Genomic DNA, 22,258 nt, shown 5'->3' with positions numbered 1-22,258 from the left:
TAGAAACTTTGGGGCACTCTTTGAGGTTCTATGTGTTGGTTGAATAGATGAATCTGAGATTGTGTGATGCATATCGTATAATCATACCCACGGATACTTGAGGTGACATTGGAGTATCTAGGTGGCATTAGGGTTTTGGTTGATTTGTGTCTTAAGGTGTTATTCTAGTATGAACTCTAGGGCTGTTTGTGACACTTATAGGAATAGCCCAACGGATTGATTGAAAAGAATAACTTTGAGGTGGTTTTGTACCATACCATAATCTCTTCGTTTGTTCTCCGCTATTAGTAACTTTGGAGTGACTCTTTGTTACATGTTGAGGGATAGTTATGTGATCCAATTATGTTATTATTTTTGAGAGGACTTGCACTAGCGAAAGTATGAACCCTAGGCCTTGTTTCCTATCATTGCAATACCGTTTATGCTCACTTTTATCATTAGTTACCTTCCTGTTTCTATATTTTTAGATTACAAAAACTATTATCTACTATCCATATGGCACTTGTATCACCATCTCTTCACCGAACTAGTGCACCTATACAATTTACCATTGTATTGGGTGTGTTGGGGACACAAGAGACTCTTTGTTATTTAGTTGCAGGGTTGCTTGAGAGAGACCATCTTTATCCTAAGCCTCCTATGGATTGATAAACCTTAGGTCATCCACTTGAGGGAAATTTGCTACTGTCCTACAAACCTCTGCACTAGCAGGCCCAACAATGTCTATAAGAAGAAGGTTGTGTAGTAGACATCAGGGGCACTGCACACGGCTAAGGGATCAATGATCAACTTGTGTGTTCTAGGGTGCCCCTGCCCCCGTATATAAAGGAGCAAGGGGGAGGCTAGCCGACCCAACTAGGGCGCGCCAGGAGGAGTCCTCCTAGTAGGAGTAGGACTCCCCTTTCCTACTCCTACTAGGAGGAGGAAAGGAAGGGGGAAGGGAAGAAGGAAGGAGAGGGAGAAAAGGAGGAAAGGGGGGCCGACCCCCTAGTCCAATTCGGTTTGGGCTAGGGGGGCCGCGCGCCCTGCCTCCTCTCTTCCACCACTTGGCCCATGAGGCCCAATACTTCTTCCCCGTATTCCCGTAACTCCTCGGTACTCCGAAAAATACCCGAATCACTCGAAACATTTCCGATGTCCGAATATAGTCGTCCAATATATCGATCTTTACGTCTCGTCCATTTCGAGACTCCTCGTCATGTCCCCGATCTCATCCGGGACTCCGAACTACCTTCGGTACATCAAATCACATAAACTCATAATATCGATCGTCACTGAACGTTAAGCGTGCAGACCCTACGGGTTCGAGAACTATGTAGACATGACCGAGACACGTCTCCGGTCAATAACCAATAGCGGAACCTGGATGTTCATATTGGCTCCTACATATTCTACGAAGATCTTTATCGGTCAAAACCGCATAACAACATATGTTGTTCCCTTTGTCATTGGTATGTTACTTGCTCGAGATTCGATCGTCGGTATCTCAATACCTAGTTCAATCTCTTTACCGACAAGTCCCTTTACTCGTTTCCGTAATGCATCATCCCGCAACTAACTTATTAGTTGCATTGCTTGCAAGGCTTATAGGGATGTGCATTACCGAGAGGGCCCAGAGATAGCTCTCCGACAATCGGAGTGACAAATCCTAATCTCGATCTATGCCAACTCAACAAGTACCATCGGAGACACCTGTAGAGCACCTTTATAATCACCCAGTTATGTTGTAACGTTTGGTAGCACACAAAGTGTTCCTCCGGTATTCGGGAGTTGCATAATCTCATAGTCGGAGGAACATGTATAAGTCATGAAGAAAGCAGTAGCAACAAACTAAACGATCACCGTGCTAAGCTAACAGAATGGGTCAAGTCAATCACATCATTCTCTAATGATGTGATCCCGTTAATCAAATGACAACTCATGTCTATGGCTAGGAAACATAACCATCATTGATTCAATGAGCTAGTCAAGTAGAGGCATACTAGTGACACTTTGTTTGTCTATGTATTCACACATGTACTAAGTTTCCGGTTAATACAATTCTAGCATGAATAATAAACATTTATCATGATATAAGGAAATAAATAATAACTTTATTATTACCTCTATGGCATATTTCCTTCACGTCCCCCATGCTTGTGGGCCCCTCGTGGCACCCCTTGACCTAATTACACCTCTATAAATTCTCAAATATCCCTAATATACGAGAGAGCCACCTGAAAACACTTCTTCTGCCACCGCAATCTTCTGTTGTTCCGCGATCCCATCTGGAGGCCTTTTCTGGCACTCTGCCGGAGGGGGAATCGATCACGAAGGGCTTCTACATCATCCTTGTTGCCCTTCCAATGATGCATGAGTAGTTTACCACAGACCTACAGGTCCATAGTTAGTAGCTAGATAGCTTCTTCTCTCTTTGATCTTCAATACAATGTTCTCCTTGATGTTCTTAGAGTTCTATTCGATGTAATATTCTTTTGCGGTGTGTTTGTTGGCATCCGATGAATTGTGGGTTTATGATAAAATTATTCATGAATATTATTCGAGTCTTCTATGAACTCTTTTATGCATGATTATTATAACTTTGTATTTCTCGCTGATCTATTCGTTTGGGTTGGCCACCTAGATTGATTTATCTTGCAATGAGAGAGGTGCTTTGCGATGATTTCAATCTCGCGACGCTCCATCCCAATGACAAAAAGGGAAAGGACACGTATTTGTGTTGTTGCCATTAAGGATGAAAAGATGAGGGTTTTTTATATTGATTGAGTTACTTTGTCTACATCATGTCGTTTTGCTTAAGGCGTTACTATGTTTTTATAGCTTAATACCCTAGATGCATGCTAGATAGCGGTCGATGGATGGAGTAATAGTAGTAGATGCAGGCAGGAGTCGGTCTACTTGTCTTGGACGTGATGCCTATATACATGATCATTACCTTGAATATCGTCATAACTATGTGCCTTTTCTATCAGTTGCCCAACAGTAATTTGTTTATCCATCGTGTGCTTTTTGTTCGAGAGAGAAGCCTATACTGGAAACTATGTCCCCAGGGGTTTACTTTTATCATATATAAAATCTAAAAATACCTTGCTGCTATTTATTTAACGTTAATTTATTTTGTGTTTTATGTATCTATCTATCACTACGAGATTTGATCCTTATAATTAACCGTCGAGGGATTGACAACCCCCTTGTTTGCGTTGGGTGCAAGTATTTGCTTTTGTGTGTGTATGTGCTGCTAATGAGGTTCTGCGTGGTTTTCCTACTGGAGTGATAACCTTGGTTCTTAAGCAAGGGAAATACTTATCTTTATTGTACTGCTTCATCCTCTCCTCTTCGAGGAAATTTCAACGCACCTCACAAGTAGCAAACCCTAACCTCGCCCCCTCAAGAAGCTGATAGAATCTACGCCGGAACTCTGTCTAATCCGTCCCAATGGACGAACTTGAGGAGGATCAGAGCCCGAAAGACTGACTCAAAAAAGAAGCGCCGACATCCATCCAAACACCGCCCCTGCGAGGACTAAAACCCTACCTATCTACTAGTCGGATCCGAGGCACCAGAAATCCTCTCACCGCCACCGGCCGCCGGAGCGGTGGGCAGAGGGGAGGCAAATCCACAGGCCCGTCGGTGAAGATCGAGATGAGTAAGGTAAATGGGGCGAAAAACCATTTTTAATACATGAAGCTATTAAAAATAAGGGTGAAACATGAAGTTAAGTTTTAGAGGGAAAAATAGAGGCAAGGCTAAATGCAGCCTCCTCCATTTCCTTTTTAATAAGGTGTGTGTCTCTGCCGCAACCTGCGTCGTCACGAGGCTGGCGGACTCGTCGAGGAGGCAAGGGGTGGGTGAGGGTCGGGTCGAAAACGACACACCTCTTGGAAGGCAGCCCGGCTCCTTGTGACCGTTCGATCCGTCCAAGGGCTAGCTGCCTTTTGGCTCCATCGGAGTGTCCTCCAACGCCACCACGGCGGAGATCTATTTCTATCCCCCGGAACCCTCCGCCCCTTCCCCCCTAAATCTCTCCGCCCCCTCCGCCGCCTCGCCACCCTCACCTCAGCCTCACCCTCGCCGCCGGCCCCCAGCCCCTCTCCCAAACCCCTGCCCGATGACGTCCCCGGCGCCAGCGCCGCCAGCGGCCGCTGCGGCGCAGTCCCCGCCTCCCCGCATCGGCCTCGCCGGCCTCGCCACCATGGGCCAGAACCTCGCGCTCAACATCGCCGAGAAGGGCTTCCCGATCTCCGTCTACAACCGCACCGCCGCCAAGGTCGACTCCACGCTCTCCCGCGCCGCCGCCGAGGGCGCGCTCCCCGTGCTCGGCCACCGCGACCCGCGCGACTTCGTGCTCTCCCTCGCGCGCCCCCGCACCGTCGTGCTCCTCGTCCAGGCCGGCCCCGCCGTCGACGCCACCATCGACGCCCTCTCGCCCTACCTCGACGCCGGCGACGCCATCGTCGACGGCGGCAACGAGTGGTACCAGAACACGGAGCGCCGCATCGAGCAGGCCGCCTCCCGCGGGATACTCTACCTCGGCATGGGCGTCTCCGGCGGCGAGGAGGGCGCGCGGAACGGCCCCTCGCTCATGCCCGGCGGCGACTTCCAGGCCTACAGCAACATCAAGGACATCCTTGAGAAGGCTGCGGCTCAGACGGAGGACGGCCCGTGCGTCACGTTTGTCGGGCCCGGTGGCGCCGGCAACTTTGTCAAGATGGTGCACAACGGGATCGAGTATGGTGATATGCAGCTCATCGCCGAAGCCTATGACGTGCTCCACCGTGTTGGTGGCCTCTCAAACTCGGAGATAGCCGATGTGTTTGCCGAGTGGAACAAGGGAGAGCTGGAGAGCTTCTTGGTGGAGATTACTGCAGACATATTCACTGTGGCTGATCCACTGGAGGGGAGCACCGGCGGGGCGCTGGTTGACAAGATTCTTGACAAGACCGGGATGAAGGGGACCGGGAAGTGGACGGTGCAGCAGGCGGCGGAGCTTGCAGTCGCTGCGCCCACGATTGCAGCATCGCTGGATGGGAGGTACTTGTCGGGGCTCAAGGATGAGCGAGTTGCAGCCGCAAGTGTGCTAGAGGAAGAGGGGATGCCAGTTGGGCTTCTGGAGAAGATTAATGTCGATAAGAAGGTGCTGGTGGACAGGGTCAGGCAAGCGCTTTATTCGTCCAAGGTTTGCAGCTACGCACAGGGGATGAATCTGCTAAGAGCCAAGAGTGTGGAGCAGGGCTGGAATCTTAACCTTGCCGAGCTTTCAAGGATTTGGAAGGGTGGATGCATTATTCGGGCAAGGTTTCTTGATAGGATTAAGAAGGCTTATGACAGGAACCCTGAGCTGGCCAATTTGATTGTCGACAGGGAGTTCGCCAGGGAGATGGTGCAGAGGCAGGGCGCATGGCGGTGGGTTGTGGCCCGGGCAGTAGAGGCCGGGATTAGCACCCCAGGGATGTCTGCGAGCCTTTCATACTTTGATACCTATAGGTGCAACCGGTTGCCAGCAAATCTGATCCAAGCACAGAGGGACTTGTTTGGAGCACACACCTATGAGCGCATTGACCGCCCAGGTTCTTTCCACACCGAGTGGACTAAGCTGGCGAGGGAGGGCAAGTGAATGACTTTGCCGCCACCTGAGGAATTTGGTGGTACCATATGTGGTCTCGGTGACTCTGGGGTGATGTCTCTTCGTGGTTGTCTTTAATTTATCTATTGCTGTTTTTGCAATACGAGATCTGAATTGTGTACCTTGAATAATGTAGCGTCTTGTGCTGTATGCACGTGAAGAACATTTGTGTAGCTTCAGGTTCTATGGTTTAGATACACCCAGTTTTATCCAGTCATAAATTTGGAGCAATGGTTTTCATGCCTCACATCCCAATGTTGCCCTGGAAGTGTGATTTCGAATATGTCAATATGGTGGCAAGAGTAGTGACTGATGTTTCTCTACTTCTATGAATCTATTTTAGGTTGTTCGGTGTTGCAAGGTGTTTCATTTCACCTGTTGTGCTGTCATCCTACTGTTGGAGCTATCTCTGGTCCTGGGATGAGTTTCATCTTGTTATGGGCGGGGCCATGCCATATGACATGTATTTGAAAATATCAAAGATGGAAAATCTGTTTGATTGTAGATACAAAAGGAAATCATTATTAATGAGCCTGCTCGTTCTCAATGAAAATGTCTTCTTGTTTGTTGGATAGCAAGACTGGACAAATTTTTGCAAATGATTGTTCTTTTGTTATTGTTGAAGCTTTGTGTTCCAGGAGAAAGCTAAATTATATCAGAGAGAAAAGAGGTACCTGTGTAGTTTTATGAATTTATACAGTACTTCTGTTCAACTGGTCAAAACTCAAACCTTTGATAAGATATGCAACTAATTTTTCAGATTAATCGTTTCTCCATGTTGATCATGTTTCACTTCTTTTTACATGTTGAAGTAGCAAGAATATTTCCCAAATGAAGAATTGCTGTGGCCACCACACTTCTCTTTTGTAATGGTGCCCTGTTGCAAGGGCTTGACTGTTCTAGTAGTTTGAACACTGCACACCATAACAGTTAACAGGAAAAATGAGCTGAGTCGTTGCACACACTAATTTGCAGGTGACAACAGGAACCAAACCAATACAACACATGCTTTTGGATGGTAGCCAAATCCGGAACAAGGCGAAGACGAAGCTCACCGAGATACTGAAGGTCTTATTTTCATCATCTACATACATGATCTAAATATTTGTTTGCATTGTCCTATTTATTAATTATTCTGTTACCCACAGTCTCCAGCTCTCTAGCCTGTCGTCCAAGAAGTGCCTTGGACAGTAATGCATTGGTCCAAGAATGAGCAGAGGATGCTTCTCACCGTATGCTAATGGTTTACGATGCAAACATGATGCTTCTCACAGTAACAACGAGTAGTGATAAGTAGCTCTCTCATACAACGATGGATCTTGTACATATTTTTCTCCCTTCTATAAATTTAAGGTACGCCTTTGGTGTACCCTCGAAAAAAAAATACAACGATGGATAAATGAGAGATTTTTTTTAAAAAAAGAAAGGATAATGCGAGGTTGGGCGTTCGATCTCTCGACCGGCTACTTTAGCTAGCAAACCTATCGCGTAAATAAACTTTTTTATTTCGCTGAAACCACTGATGGGCCGGTTATGTTTCGCGTTACTGTTCCGAGCCGGCCCATGCGGGCGGGCGGGCGAGAGCGCCGCTCCTGGTAGTTTCGTAAATTGTCCCACATCGCCCGCTGTGGCACGGTGCACCCTGCTTTATCTACTGGCCTGCCTACATGGCGTTGCCTCCACGGGGGGAGTGGACACAGCCGGCCGGCAATGAGAGGAAAAAAGAGAGAGGTAAAAGTGAGGAAAAAAAGAGACCAAGGGCCCACACAAAAAAGCGGCCATAGCCCACAAAAGATATAGAGGCCAGAGCCCAAGAAAAGCAGTACCCAGGGAGGCTTTTTTTCATTTTAAACTTTGCGTGATTTTTTTTTACTCGTACGTGATTTTTCGGACTCTTGATATATAATATTTTCCCAACTTTAACAGGCCCTCTTTTACTCTTGACATATAATATGTTTAGTCTTGCCTATAAAGTTTCTTTGTGGTATTTTTGAAAGCATTTTCTTTCTATTGACGTAATCAAGCTCCCAGGCCGGATAGGGGTGGATTTTGCTACATGGCACCTAATTAATCGCAAAAGTTTCTCAATGAGAAGCGCATAATGTTCGGCTCTGGTAGAACAGATGTGTATTGTGGATGTGGGAGCTACAAGCACTGGGCGGGACGGCTCTCGCTCAAGCCTTAAATCTTGTATGGATATGTTCGGTGCCGCAAAATAAGTGAGAATTCCCGCTTGGACATTAGGCCGTAACCCGCTAGCTAATAAATCTTACATTCTTAATAAATCGATCATCACTACTATCAATTCTCTCAACATGTGCACTGTCCATATCATCGTCATCATACCATCTCATCATTTAGTTTGCAGCCTCACTATATCAATAGCATGCCACCTCAGCATTTTTTCCACGAATCATGTGATTAAACTCCGGTAATTAATTGAAGCGGGCATGTTACGTCTTCCACAATTGATGAACCGGTGTAAAAACTAATAAAAGAAGCCCATCGGTCCATCTTTTCATATCTATATTACTTTTCCGTATGTATCTTGGCAGAGTAGGCAACGCCCTCGACCCCCGCCTACGCACCATCGCACGACGCCCTACAACCCAGCCGGCCGGCCATCCGGCATTTAGCCAAGGTAGATCTAGCAAGATTTTCAGCGGCGGTGGCCGGCAGGGTGAGAGAAGGGTTCAGGGTATCCATTCCATCAGGACGGACGGTCATCGGTGGGCGTGTGGCGGCTACAGCGACGGGAGACAGGGCGGCGCAAGGGTGGGAGAAGGAGAGGCACTAGTTTAATTGGCCACGGCGGGAGTGAGTATATTTAGGGATATTTGGGAGATATTGAGAGTTGGAGTAAATAATGGTGATATTGGGCCCCGTTCGTCCTTCCTGCTCGACACGACAGCGTCAGATCACTGGGGAAAAAAAACCTATTATGCAAGAGTGAACAATGGGTAGAGTACAGATTGGAGGTTGTAGATCTGGAGTGAACAATGCGTGACGTCCTTGGGTGAGAGAGCATGCATGCGCATTCTTTGAACATGGTGACCGGGCGACACTCTACTCCCACGACAAACAAATCATCTGGCGACGGATACTCGCAACACAGTTGTAATATGCACGTTCCAACAACTCATCAGCGAGGACTATCAGCAAAACACAGGCATCCTAGATCCATCTACATTTGTAACAGCCAACAGTCGGGAACCTGACACGATTACATGGCTACAAGGTTCCTGTAGAGGCCACTGTTTTCCCAGGTAAAGCGACAGTACGCATGGAATGGTCTGCTGAGATCTATGCATCTATCTATCCTCAGAAGCAACAAACCAAAGTACGTCCGCACAACAAAAACTATTCGCCACATTATCATTTTGCTGTCGGTCACGGGCGTCTTGCCTTCAAATGAGAAGACAGTTCGTGTTGAAGCACACAACTTTACAAGTGCTCAATCTTCGTGGACAGACGAGTGATCCTGGGAGGGAGGAGTCGGGACGGTACTCGAGTAACTTGACTTGTTGACAAGGGCCTTGCGCGGGGCGTCCATGAAGCCTTTTCACCTGACAACATATGCAACTTAAAAGGTCAGATGCTTATCGGGAAGCCAACTGCAAGCACGCAGTGATGTGGAGTGGGAGTGCAGCACCACGTGTATAGAAACCTCAATCATACAGCTCAGACAAGGATTGCCCTGCTTTCAGAGAGAGGCCCATCAAATGTGAATGACAACTTCACTTAGGAAAAATAGCATCAACCACTAGGCTTAGTTTCAACACCTCAAAACAGACAGCATAAGAAACCCCCATCCCCTGTATGGGTAACTTGATCAGCATAAGATACCTATTGTTTTTCATCATTCTGATCAAGTTACCCATGCAGCCCTTTGTACCTAAGCATCTTCATCTAAATGTTCCAGATCTGACTGTAGGAGAAGAGCTAGAAATTATACATCGGTATGGGACGTTTTTCATTTTAGTCTTGGATGGACTCTCTTTAGGCTGTTGGAAACACATACTAGTTTTGGATGGCCATAAATTCATTCATGCAAGATGCATCAGCCACAAAAAGGAACAAGAGGAATATTTTACTCAAGAAATATGAGCATGCCAAGTTTCTTTTTCAGAGGGTGCTATGCTGAAAAGACAATCTATATTTCAAATGCTCACCTCTTGGATTCCTTGCCCCATACCCCCTTCCTGCGTTCCCTATTCCCATCGCGAACTCGTGAAGGATAGGGAGGGGGAGGCAGGTCAGGACTGGACTGCTCCTTGTCCCTCAACTCAGTCAGCCGAGCACTCATCCTCTTCTTTACTGGAAGCGCAGGCTTTGTTGAAGCTGGTTTCATTTCATCTTCGATTGCATTTATAACAACCTTCACATCCTTGCCATCAAATAGAAATGTGTCTTCGAGGAGGACCAAATTCTTCAAAGAGCGAAGTAGCCCTGTTTAGCAAATAAAATATGAGAAAAATTACATATGATTGGTTGGTTTATTTTCAATTTGAATAAACTAGAACATATTTCTTACTTTCAGATGTTTTCACAGAGAGTGAATTATTCACTGCATGCTGGAGTAGTTCAATTCGCATGACAATATCTTTTCTTTGAGGAATTTGTACTTTAACTTGTTTAATCAAAATCTTCAAATCTGTTATTGCTTTGGGGAAATCAGATTCTACTGAAAATAAAAACAGAGTGGATCAGGCACAAAATATCTATGAACAGATGAAGAAACTACCCTATAAACAAATGAAGAAGAAAATACACCAAGCTAGACCTTCGTTCCAGTTACCATCTAGTCCGGCTTATACAAGAAAGAACAGCGGACCAGCTGACATGTAGGAATAGTCAGCTCTAGCAAATATGAAGCTTGAGGACAAGCTGCTTCTCTGAGAAGGGGAGTAATGTTGTGTCATCTTAAGAGTCCAGTTGTCTCTTACATGGACCCATCTTAGTCCAGAAGTATCCAGGGTGTGTGGAATTACTTTTCAGTGAACAGTAACTGACCTAAAGGGTCTATATAAGGATGTATCCTCGTAAGGAGGGCAAGTAATGAAATACCGTATTCCCTACCCCTGCTTCTCTTTTACCTTCCTAATTCTCCCATCCTTTCCCCACTACGTGCGACTAGTGGGGAAAGGATGGGAGAATTAGGGAGGTAAAAGAGAAGCAGGGAAACATGCATTAATGATGGGCATAATCTATAGGGAGGTAAAAGAGAAGCAGGGAGCACCAAACACATAGGGAAACCAGAGTGGGAGCACCAAACAGATTTGCTGATCATGGTTTGTTTTAGCGAAAAAGAGAACCGAGATTGCGAAACATGCATTAATGATGGGCATAATCTATATGCCATAGAAGTAATTGCATCAACATGTTCAAGTACCTTTTTTCTTGGGATCAAATTTAATGTCAGCAGGTACCATGTGCGTTTCTTCAAGCAATTTCAGCAATTTCTGTTTTTTACCCAAGTACATCTTCTTCTGTTTGGCAACCATAGAAGCCTCCAAGGTGTTAATCTCTTCAGTTGCCTGTATACAACGCAAGTTTTTTTCAGATCATCAGCTGGACCCATATAAATGAAACCATGGGTCCACAAGATTCAGTTATCGCAGAAAAATAACAAATCAAGAAATAAACAGTGTTTGCTACAGATCAGGCCTTGCAACAGCATAGCGCCTATGAAACACATTTATACACCTTAGAAGAAGGTCTACAATGCAAGTTTATACGACAAAAAATAAAACTGGCCACAGCGCCTATGGAACACATTCATACACCTTAGAAGAAGGTGTACAATGCAGGTTTATATGACAAAAAATATTACTGGGCACAGCACCTATGAAACACAGTCATACACCTTAGAAGAAGGTGTACAATGCAGGTTTATATGACCAAAAATAAAACTAGGCACAGCGCCTATGAAACACATTCAAACAGCTTAGAACAAGGTGTAGAAGCAAGTTTATATGACCAAAAATAAAACTGGGCATGAATAAACATAAAAAAGCTACCAAGATCTTACTTTACTGATAAGTTCCATGGAAAGTGTAGAATCAGGGGAGAGAGGGGTGGCGGCTGGGATAGAAAGATGGCCTGGTATTGTATTCTATTGGAGTTAGGGTCTCCTGTACAAGGGGGCAGCACATATATAGGCTGCAAGGTTACATGGGCCACATGGGCCACATGGGCCACATGGGCCATAAGCGCGCGCACACACACACACACACACACTGAAATACAGATAAGACACAGCCCAACACTCCCTCTCAAGAGGGATGATAGATATCTATCATGCCCATCTTGTCACAAGCAAGATCGTTCTCCCTGGTTCCCAAACCTTTTGTCAAACAATCGGCGACTTGTTGTCCAAAGCTCACATGAGTTATCTTGATGATTCCTGCATCCAGTTTCTCTTTGATAAAGAATCTGTCTATCTCCACATGTTTTGTTCTGTCATGTTGCACTGGATTATTAGCAATGCTGATTGCAGATTTGTTGTCACACCACACATTCAGAGGATCTTGTCTGAGCACTTTCAGCTCAAGCAGAAGGCCTCTTACCCATAACATCTCACTCAGCCCTTGAGACATTGCCCTATACTCAGCTTCTGCAGTTGATTTTGACACCACCGGTTGTTTTTTGCTTCTCCATGATACCAAATTTCCACCAACAAACACACAATAGCCAGAGGTTGATCGTCTATCATCAAGACAGCTAGCCCAATCAGCATCGCTATAACCGTCAACATTCAAATGGCCATTACTCTTGAACCAGAGTCCCATACCAGGGCTTCCCTTTAGATACCTCATGATTCTATAGACTGCATCAAGGTGTCCACTTCTGGGGTCATGCATATATCTACTTACTACACTTACTGCATATGTAATATCTGGTCTAGTGTGACACAAGTACAGAAGTTTGCCAACCAATTGTTGATATTTTGCTTTGTTAACTTGTTCACCCATCTGTGCTGTCAATTTGTGATTTTGTTCAATGGGAGTTGGGGCTGCTCTACATCCAAGCATTCCCATATCACTTAGGAGCTCTAAGGTATACTTCCGCTGAGACAGGGCTATTCCCCTCTTTGATCTTGCAACTTCGATACCCAGGAAATATTTTAGCTGACCAAGATCCTTAACTTCAAATGCTTTGCCTAGGCATTTCTTTAGTCTTCCAATCTCCTCTTCATTGTCTCCCGTTATTATGATGTCATCCACATATACTGCAAGAATAGTAATCTGTTGCTTGGAATGTTTATAGAAAACAGTGTGATCTCCATTGCATTGTTTATACTCCATACTGCAAACTGCTTGCCTGAACCGGTCAAACCAAGCCCTTGGCGATTGCTTCAAACCATAGAGAGATTTTCTCAATCTACAAACCTTCCCAACAGTCCCGGGTGTAGAAAGTCCAGGAGGAATTTCCATGTAGACTTCCTCTTGTAGATCTCCATGTAAAAAGGCATTTTTTACATCAAGTTGGTGTAGTGGCCATCCAAAGTTAGCTGCACATGAGATTAGAATCCTCACTGTATTCATCTTTGCAACTTGGGCGAATGTTTCGTCATAATCAATACCATACGTTTGGCTGTACCCTCTGGCTACCAGTCTTGCCTTGTAACGCTCAACCTTACCCTCAGGATTCTGCTTCACTGTGAAGATACACTTACAACTGACTGCCTTCTTCCCATATGGAAGATTTGCTAGCTCCCATGTTTTGTTCTTTCTCAGGGCCTCCAACTCTTCCCTCATGGCTTCACACCACTTTGGATCTTGTCTTGCTTCTTTCCATTCTTTAGGAACAATCACGGCTTGAAGTGATGCGACAAATGCTCTAAATGAAGGTAATAGGGCTTCATAGGTGACATAATTACTGATGTCATGCTCAAGATTGCCCTTGCTCAAAGTTTTCCTTGCTACTTCCTTCTTGAGAGCAAATTGGCAGGTTAGGTGATGCTTCTTCAGTACTTGAATTTTCATATGACTCCACTTCAGATGAGCTTCCTATCGCTTGAGTTTCTTCTGACTGCTCCCCCTGTTCCATAGTTTCTTTTGACTACTCCTCATGCACTTGTTTCTCCACACCTCTCTTCCTTCTTGTATACACCTGAGGATTCCTTTCCTCATTTGGTCTCTGCCACCTCTGCTGTTCAGCCCCATCAACTACAACTGGAATGAAGGATCCCACTATTTTCGGGGTTGGTATTGGCTGCTCCTTGTCGCCATTGGTGCTGCACTCACCACTCAAGTTGCACTCCCCCTCTTGACCACCCTGCATAGATTGTGAGTGGTCAAGTTCTTCGAATAAAGTGCTGAGATCTGTCTTCTCACCATAGAAAGGCTCAGATTCTCGAAAGGTGACATCCATACTTACAAATGTGCGCCTTTCAGCAGGACTCCAACACTTATAGCCTCGCTGCCCTGCAGGATATCCAACAAATATGCATTTTACAGCTCGTGGATCCAGCTTTCCCACTGCTGGTCTGTGATCTCTAACGAAGCAGGTGCACCCAAATAACTTCGGAGGAACTGAGAATTTGTTCTCCCCAAATAGCATCTCACATGGGGACTTCATACCAAGCATTTTTGAAGGCATCCGGTTGATCAGGAACGTTGCAGTCATGACAGCTTCACTCCACAAGAATTTTGGCACATTCATGGTGAACATAAGTGATCGAGCCACTTCTAAAATGTGTCGGTTTTTCCTTTCTGCAACACCATTCTGAGCAGGGGTATCTGGACATGATGTTTGGTGCATTATGCCTTGTGCTGACAGGAAACCTCCAAATTGCTTGTTTACATATTCAGTTCCATTGTCAGATCTGATCACCTGCACCTGCACATTGAATTGGTTTCACACATAGGCATAAAACTCCTGAAAACATTGGAATACCTCATGTTTATGTCGCATGAGGTACACCCAAGTCATGCGAGTGTGGCAGTCTATAAATGTCACAAAATATTTCATTCCACTAACAGAAACAACAGGACATGTCCACACATCAGAGTGAATCAGCATAAACGGGGATATACTCCTTAGCCCCTTACTCAAATATGAGATTCTTGTGTGCTTTGCATATTCACATGCATCACACACAAGCTTACTCTTGTCTACTCCACGCATTACATCAGGAAACATCTTACTCATCTTATCAAAAGCCATATGCCCCATGCGACAGTGATGGATCATCGCCATTGTCTCACTTACTCCAACTAGTACAGCCAAAATAGGACTAGCACCAGACCTAGACACATCACGATCCATATACCACAATCCACTGCGCCTGGTTCCTGTCCCAAGTTTCCTTCCAGTCATCCTCTCCTGAATCAAACATATTTTCTTATCAAGAGTTATTCGGCAATCTATCTGATCAATCAAAGCACTTAGAGAAAGCAAGTTCACAGGAAAAGCTGGAACATGTAATACATCAGATAATTTAATAGTGGGTGTACATTGAACTGATCCAACTCCTTTAATCGGTTGTGAGGTGCCATCAGCAGTTTGTATTGTTTCACAATGTGTAATTGGGTACTGAGTATATGATTCAAACTCAGTTGAGGTACCCGCAACATGCTTGGATGCTCCAGAATCTAATATCCAATCTGGAAGGAAATCATGTGTGGATATAGATGCATTTGCAAAGTTACCTTCCCCTGTGTAGACAAAGTGGGCAAAGTTCCCGAAGGTGTTGTCCTCCTGGCTTCTACTCTTCGACTCCCCTTGAGAGGTTGTTGACGTCCCTTCTTCTTGCGTTGCCAAGTTAGCCAAGTTTGCTTTGAAGCCACTGGAATAATTCGAACCCCTCGAGTTACCTCTGCCTCTAACTCCTCGGTATCCACCTCGGCTGTAACCTCTTCCCCTACCACGTATTTCTCTGCGTTGTGCTGTGCAATTGATGCTTATGTGACCTTTCTCTCCACAGTTGAAGCACTCTCTTGTCTCCTTCCATTCAGACACAGTAAATGCTGAGCGAGATGCATTCGCTTCTCCAGTCCTGGTCAACTTCAACCTGACCTCCTCCTGTGCCATTGCTGCAACTGCCTCCTCAAGCGAGGGGAGCTTTGGCTGATGAAACAACCCAGCACGCCTTCCTTCAAATTCTGAGCTAAGTCCCTTCAAGAATTTCATCACTCTCCTACGCTCTACCCACTTCTTAGTAGCAACTATACATTCTGAATGTGGTAACTCCAGTGGATCATAGTGGTCTAAGTCAGCCCACAAATGCTGCAATTCTGCTACATACTCCATCACCGACTTATCCCCTTGTTTTAGCTCATTTACTCTATCCTCAATCTGCGCCATAAGCATTATGTTCCCTTTCCCGGAGTACAATGTTTCCAGGGTTTTCCATACCTCTGTTGCATGGGGAAGAGTCTCCACGGCTGCTGCAATGGATGGGGTCAAGGAGTTCAGCAGCCATGCCACCACCAGAGAGTCAATGACACTCCACTTCTTCCACTCTTCACTTGCCCTGTTCGCCGGTTCATCTACTTCCCCTCTGACATAGCCTTCCAGCCCCTTTGTCCTCAATATTAGCAATGCCCTTCTGGACCAGCTTAGGTAGTTTGTGACCCCTTCCATCTTGATTTCATTTGGCATCAGTTCTATTTTCTGTATCACCTCAGGCTGAGGAACAAGCGCACCTGGGGAAGCCACACCCTCTGCCTTGACAGTGATGAGCTCAGCTAGCTTCTCCAACGCCTTTACCAACCCCTGGTTGTCCCCCATCTTTCCAATCTTGAATCACACCACTAGCAACCTCCAGCAACCACTGCTCCCCACTTTCACCTCTCTACTACCTCCTCTCCTCAGATCTGGGATTCCACCTCTCCTTCTTCCACACAAGCCTTCTCCTCTCAGACAATCGCCAGCAAGCACAACCAGCCAACCACCATCACCACTGCTGGGATTGGGAACCCAAGCTCTGACACCATGTAGAATCAGGGGAGAGAGGGGTGGCGGCTGGGATAGAAAGATGGCCTGGTATTGTATTCTATTGGAGTTAGGGTTTCCTGTACAAGGGGGCAGCACATATATAGGCTGCAGGGTTACATGGGCCACATGGGCCATAAGCGCGCGCACACACACACACACACTGAAATACAGATAAGACACAACCCAACAGAAAGTGACTTCTCCTTGGTCAATTCATTTGCGGATTCAGCATCTATGCAAGCAAAAGTTTCGGCAAACTCCAAGATATTTTCTGGAGTAGTATTGTGGAACTTCCACAGGTATCGAAGCTTTAACCCCAAGGCTTGAAGCTGCCATTCATAAAATTAACAAAACCATGAGTTAAGAGCATGAGTGTAAACAGAAATTTATGCTTGTTTAGTTGATACTCAATTGGTCTTCTTGACCGTAGTAATTATCGCTTACTCCCTCACCATTTCTCCTCTGCTATATCACAAATTTGCAACCCAAGCCTCAATTAGTATGCAAGCTGTGCCACAACCCTGTTACAAACATAACACATTGCAGGTTCGCACCAATTCACAAGGGAACGCTGCTACACACACACACACACACACACACACACACACTGCTACACACACACATAATTTCTGGACGATATACGCACGATGCGGAACTCCGCCTATGTTGTCTCAACATAGCAGGTCCCAAGCCCGGGTAAAGGAGGAGGGTTGTGATAGGCTTGGCGAGCCAACGTAAAAACTCAGCCACTCTTATGGAGATGAAACCCAAAAGATCTTCGTTGGGGCGTAACCCTCTCAGCGACGCGCTACATCGGAACCCGGTTGTGGTGGAAAATGGGCAAGGGCCGGGCTGTCACCCCCAAGGTGGCGCGCCGTATCTTGATCCGGATACGGTGGCAAGTGAGCGAGGATCGGGTCGTCGCATCCTTAGTGGCGCGCTACATCGGCGCCCGGATGTAGTGGAAAATGGGCAAGGGTCTTCGCATTTGACTCGACGAGTGCGAAGGGTAAGGAAGCTAGCCGAGCCTAGGAGGATTCGCTTAGGTAGCTGAAACGTAGGGTCTCTGACAGGGAAGCTTCGGGAGCTAGTTGATGCAGCGGTGAGGAGAGGTGTTGATATCCTTTGCATCCAAGAAACCAAATGGAGAGGACAGAAGGCGGAGGAGGTGGGCTTCAAGCTGTGGTACACGGGGACGGCTGCAAACAGAAATGGCGTAGCATCTTGATCAACAAGAGCCTCAAGTATGGAGTGGTAGACGTCAAGAGACGTGGGGACCGGATTATCTTGGTCAAGCTGGTAGTTGAGGATTTGGTTCTCAATGTTATCAGTGTGTATGCCCCGCAAGTAGGCCACAATGAGAACACGAAGAGGGAGTTCTGGGAAGGCCTGGAAGACATGGTTAGGAGTGTACCGATTGGTGAGAAGCTCTTCATAGGAGGAGACCTCAATGGCCACGTGGGTACATCTAACACATGTTTTGAAGGGGCGCACGGGGGCTTTGGCTATGGCATCAGGAATCAAGAAGGAGAAGATGTCTTAAGCTTTGCTCTAGCCTACAACATGATTGTAGCTAACACCCTCTTTAGAAAGAGAGAATCACATCTGGTGACTTTTAGTAGTGGCCAACACTCTAGCCAGATTGATTTCATCCTCTCGAGAAGAGAAGATAGGCGTGCATGCCTAGACTATAAGGTGATACCTGGAGAGAGTGTTGTACCCCAGCATAAGCTGGTGGTTGCTGACTTCCGCTTTTGGATTCGTGTCCAGCGGGATAAGCGTGCCAAAGTCGCTAGAACAAAGTGGTGGAAGCTCAAGGGGGAGGTAGCTCAAGTGTTCAAGGAGAGGGTCATTAAGGAGGGCCCTTGGGAGGAAGGAGGGGATGCGGACAATGTGTGGACCAAGATGGCGACTTGCATTCGTAAGGTGGCCTCGGAGGAGTTTGAAGTGTCCAGGGGAAGGAGAAGCGAAGATAAGGATACCTGGTGGTGGAATGATGATGTCCAGAAGGCGATTAAAGAGAAGAAAGATTGCTTCAGACGCCTATACCTGGATAGGAGTGCAGACAACATAGAGAAGTACAAGATGGCGAAGAAGGCCGCAAAGCGAGCTGTTGGTGAAGCAAGGGGTCGGGCATATGAGGACCTCTACCAACGGTTAGGCACGAAGGAAGGCGAAAGGGACATCTATAAGATGGCCAAGATCGGAGAGAGGAAGACGAGGGATATTGGCCAAGTCAAATGTATCAAGGACGGAGCAGGCCAACTCTTGGTGAAGGACGAGGAGATTAAGCATAGATGGCAGGAGTACTTCGACAAGCTGTTCAATGGGGAGAATGAGAGTTCTACCATTGAACTGGACGACTCCTTTGATGAGACCAACATGCGTTTTGTGCGGCGAATCCAGGAGTCTGAGGTCAAGGAGGCTTTAAAAAGGATGAAAGGAGGCAAGGCGATGGGCCCTGATTTGTATCACCATTGAGGTGTGGAAAGGTCTCGGGGACATAGCGATAGTATGGCTAACCAAGCTTTTCAACCTCATTTTTCGGGCAAACAAGATGCCAGAAGAATGGAGACGGAGTATATTAGTAGCAATCTTCAAGAACAAGGGGGATGTTCAGAGTTGTACTAATTACCGTGGAATTACGCTGATGAGCCATACAATGAAGCTATGGGAGAGTCATTGAGCACCGCTTAAGAAGAATGACAAGCGTGACCAAAAATCAGTTTGGTTTCATGCCTAGGAGGTCGACCATGGAAGCCATTTTCTTGGTACGACAACTTATGAAGAGATATAGGGAGCAAAAGAAGGACTTGCATATGGTGTTCATTGACTTGGAGAAGGCCTATGATAAGATATCGCGGAATGTCATGTGGTGGGCCTTGGAGAAACACAAAGTCCCAGTAAAGTACATTACCCTCATCAAGGACATGTACGATAATGTTGTGACAAGTGTTCGAACAAGTGATGTCAACACTGATGACTTCCCGATTAAGATAGGACTGCATCAGGGGTCAGCTTTGAGCCCTTATCTTTTTGCATTGGTGATGGATGAGGTCACAAGGGATATACAAGGAGATATCCCATGGTGTATGCTCTTTGCGGATGATGTGGTGCTAGTTGACGATAGTCGAACGGGGGTAAATAGGAAGTTAGAGTTATGGAGACAAACCTTGGAATCGAAAGGGTTTAGGCTTAGTAGAACTAAAACCGAGTACATGATGTGCGGTTTCAGTACTACTAGGTGTGAGGAGGAGGAGGTTAGCCTTGATGGCCAGGTGGTACCTTAGAAGGGCACATTTCGGTATTTGGGGTCAATGCTGCAGGAGGATGGGGGTATTGATGAAGATGTGAACCATCGAATCAAAGCCGGATGGATGAAGTGGCGCCAAGCTTCTGGCATTCTCTGTGACAAGAGAGTGCCACAAAAGCTAAAAGGCAAGTTCTACAGGACGGCGGTTCGACCCGCAATGTTGTATGGCGCTGAGTGTTGGCCGACTAAAAGGCGACATGTTCAACAGTTAGGTGTGGCGGAGATGCGTATGTTGAGATGGATGTGTGGCCACACGAGGAAGGATCGAGTCCGGAATGATGATATACGAGATAGAGTTGGGGTAGCACCAATTGAAGAGAAGCTTGTCCAACATCGTCTGAGATGGTTTGGGCATATTCAGCGCAGGCCTCCAGAAGCTCCAGTGCATAGTGGACGGCTAAAGCGTGCGGAGAATGTCAAGAGAGGGCGGGGTAGACCAAATTTGACATGGGAGGAGTCCGTTAAGAGAGACCTGAAGGATTGGAGTATCACCAAAGAGCTAGCTATGGGGAGGGGTGCGTGAAAGCTTGCTATCCATGTGCCAGAGCCATGCGTTGGTTGCGAGATCTTATGGGTTTCACCTCTAGCCTACCCCAACTTGTTTGGGACTAAAGACTTTGTTGTTGTTGTTGTTGTATACGCACGATGCGGCACATCAAGCCGTCAATCCATAGAGCAAAACTGGGTAGCGCCGTTAGATTCTCCATGGTCCAAAGTTGGACCAGGATCTATCGTCCGCAAAGTAGTTTGGTTAACAAAAGCCATAAGATAGTAAGTAACCTCATCCCCTTCCATTCCACGAAGATGCTGCAAGGAGGCAAGGAGCAGCGGACCCTCTGCTGACCCTCTTCCCGACGCAGCTGCCCCTCACGCAGACGCCGCCCTCTGCAGCTGCCCCTCACGCAGACGACCAGCAGAAGAGGGCGTGAGGAGCAGCAGCTCGCCCGTGGCCCCTCACGTGCTCTTCTGCTGGTCGCCGCGCCGCTGTCCACTACCGCCGCCGCCGCCCCAATCTGCTACGGCCTTCGCCGCCGCCCCCATCCGCTGCAGCACTACTCCCTCCTGCCGCCGCCAGCCAAGGCCTCCGCTAGAGCTATTGCTGTGGCAGTGTTGATCCCCGGACCCGTACGCGATGGATCTGATCTAACGGCCAGGAAGGAACGGGGCGCGCGTGGAGATGATGGAGTGAACGTTCGCTGAATATACACTCTGTTGCTCTAAACCCAGCTTAACCCCCATGGCACCCTCGCATCTCCATCCAAGAGAAGAGACGATCGCAGGTGGAACACGGAACCATGGATGGCGGGCGTCCATCCAGCCCCAAATTGGAAACCCACGGCATCCAAACTCCAAATTCGAAACCCATGGCACCCGAATCCAAATTTGAAACCCGTGGCATCCAGCCCCAAACTGGAAACCCACGGCATCCAAACTCCAACTTGGAAACCCGTCGCATCCAGCCCCAAATTCGAAACCCACGGCATTCAGCCCCAAATTCGAAACCCACGGCATATCCAGCCCCAAATTGGAAACCCACGGCATCCAAACTCCAAATTCGAAACCCGTCGCATCCAGCCCCAACTTGGAAACCCACGGCATCCAGCCCCAATTTCCAAACCCGTGGCGGTGGCATCCAGCCCCAAATTCCAAACCAGACTCCCAAATCGCAGTTAGAGCTAGGCAGCTACGGGCGGGCAACAAGTGCAGGAACGCAGAGGAGAAGAGAAGGAGGGATGCACGCGCGGCGGAAGAGGACGAACCTTGGAGAACCTGGCTTCCTTGGCTTTCTCGAGTACTCGGATTGTTTGCTCGAGGTCCTTGCTGGTTTTCTCGTCCATCTCCTTCTGCCCCGCCGCTATCCCCAGCTTATCCAGCCGCTCCTGGTAGTTGGACCCAAGCACCTTGCACAGCCTCTTCAATCGATCCATCGCCGGCCTGGCGACAAGGAGCATCGCACGTCAGGTTGGGGGAGAGGGAGAGAGAGGGAGGGAGAAGGCCAGAAGGGAGAGGGAGAAGGCTAGAAGGGAGAGGGAGAGGAGAGAGGGAGAAGGGAGAGGAGAGCACCTGGATAGGGGAGGAGGCTGGGGTGGAGGGGTCGCCGTTGCTGGGGACGACGAACCAATTCTCTGGTTGGTTTGCTGGTGTATTTATGCGGACGCCGTTGCTGGGGAAGGCGGCGCTGCCCTCCCGACGCCACGCTGGCATGCCCTCCCTCCCTCTCTCTCTCATCCTGGTCATAGTGGGGAGTAACTTAGACTAGTGTCATATGTATGACACCAATCTAAATTACTATTTCCATAGTGCAAAGTATCTTAATAGTAGTGTCATAGTTTGTTTCATTTATTGTCTTATAGACTCATTTTACCTCGGGAAGCGCT

The 22,258-nt window shown here is 47.1% G+C and overlaps 2 protein-coding genes across 4 annotated transcripts; one reads left to right on the top strand and one right to left on the bottom strand.

The window, feature by feature from the left end:
* The first annotated feature begins 4,015 nt into the window (after positions 1-4,015).
* LOC119288477 (6-phosphogluconate dehydrogenase, decarboxylating 2, chloroplastic) lies at positions 4,016-5,992 on the top strand. The gene has a single exon (XM_037568094.1). It carries the CDS (start codon positions 4,109-4,111, stop codon positions 5,612-5,614), a length of 1,506 nt encoding a protein of 501 aa, XP_037423991.1. The 5' UTR covers positions 4,016-4,108; the 3' UTR covers positions 5,615-5,992.
* Positions 5,993-8,645: 2,653 nt separating this feature from the next.
* Positions 8,646-22,058, bottom strand: LOC119288454. Of its 3 annotated transcripts, none has more exons than XM_037568080.1 (8): positions 21,945-22,058; positions 21,641-21,815; positions 16,764-16,896; positions 11,655-11,680; positions 11,016-11,160; positions 10,158-10,304; positions 9,796-10,072; positions 8,646-9,189 (listed from the first exon to the last, which is right to left on the bottom strand). In XM_037568080.1, the coding sequence occupies exons 2-8, from the start codon at positions 21,806-21,808 to the stop codon at positions 9,186-9,188; spliced, it is 900 nt and encodes a 299-aa protein (XP_037423977.1). In that variant the 5' UTR covers positions 21,809-21,815; positions 21,945-22,058; the 3' UTR covers positions 8,646-9,185. The 3 variants fall into 3 exon arrangements, with proteins under 3 accessions (XP_037423977.1, XP_037423972.1, XP_037423983.1); XM_037568075.1 differs by having other exon boundaries at positions 8,647-9,189; positions 10,158-10,307; XM_037568086.1 differs by lacking the exon at positions 10,158-10,304 and having other exon boundaries at positions 8,648-9,189.
* Positions 22,059-22,258: the final 200 nt, after the last annotated feature.

This window comes from Triticum dicoccoides, chromosome 1A (assembly GCF_002162155.2).
Source record: "Triticum dicoccoides isolate Atlit2015 ecotype Zavitan chromosome 1A, WEW_v2.0, whole genome shotgun sequence".
NCBI classification, from domain to species: domain Eukaryota; kingdom Viridiplantae; phylum Streptophyta; class Magnoliopsida; order Poales; family Poaceae; genus Triticum; species Triticum dicoccoides.
Note: the sequence above shows the minus strand (reverse complement) of the source record. Positions and strands in the feature narration are given on the sequence as shown.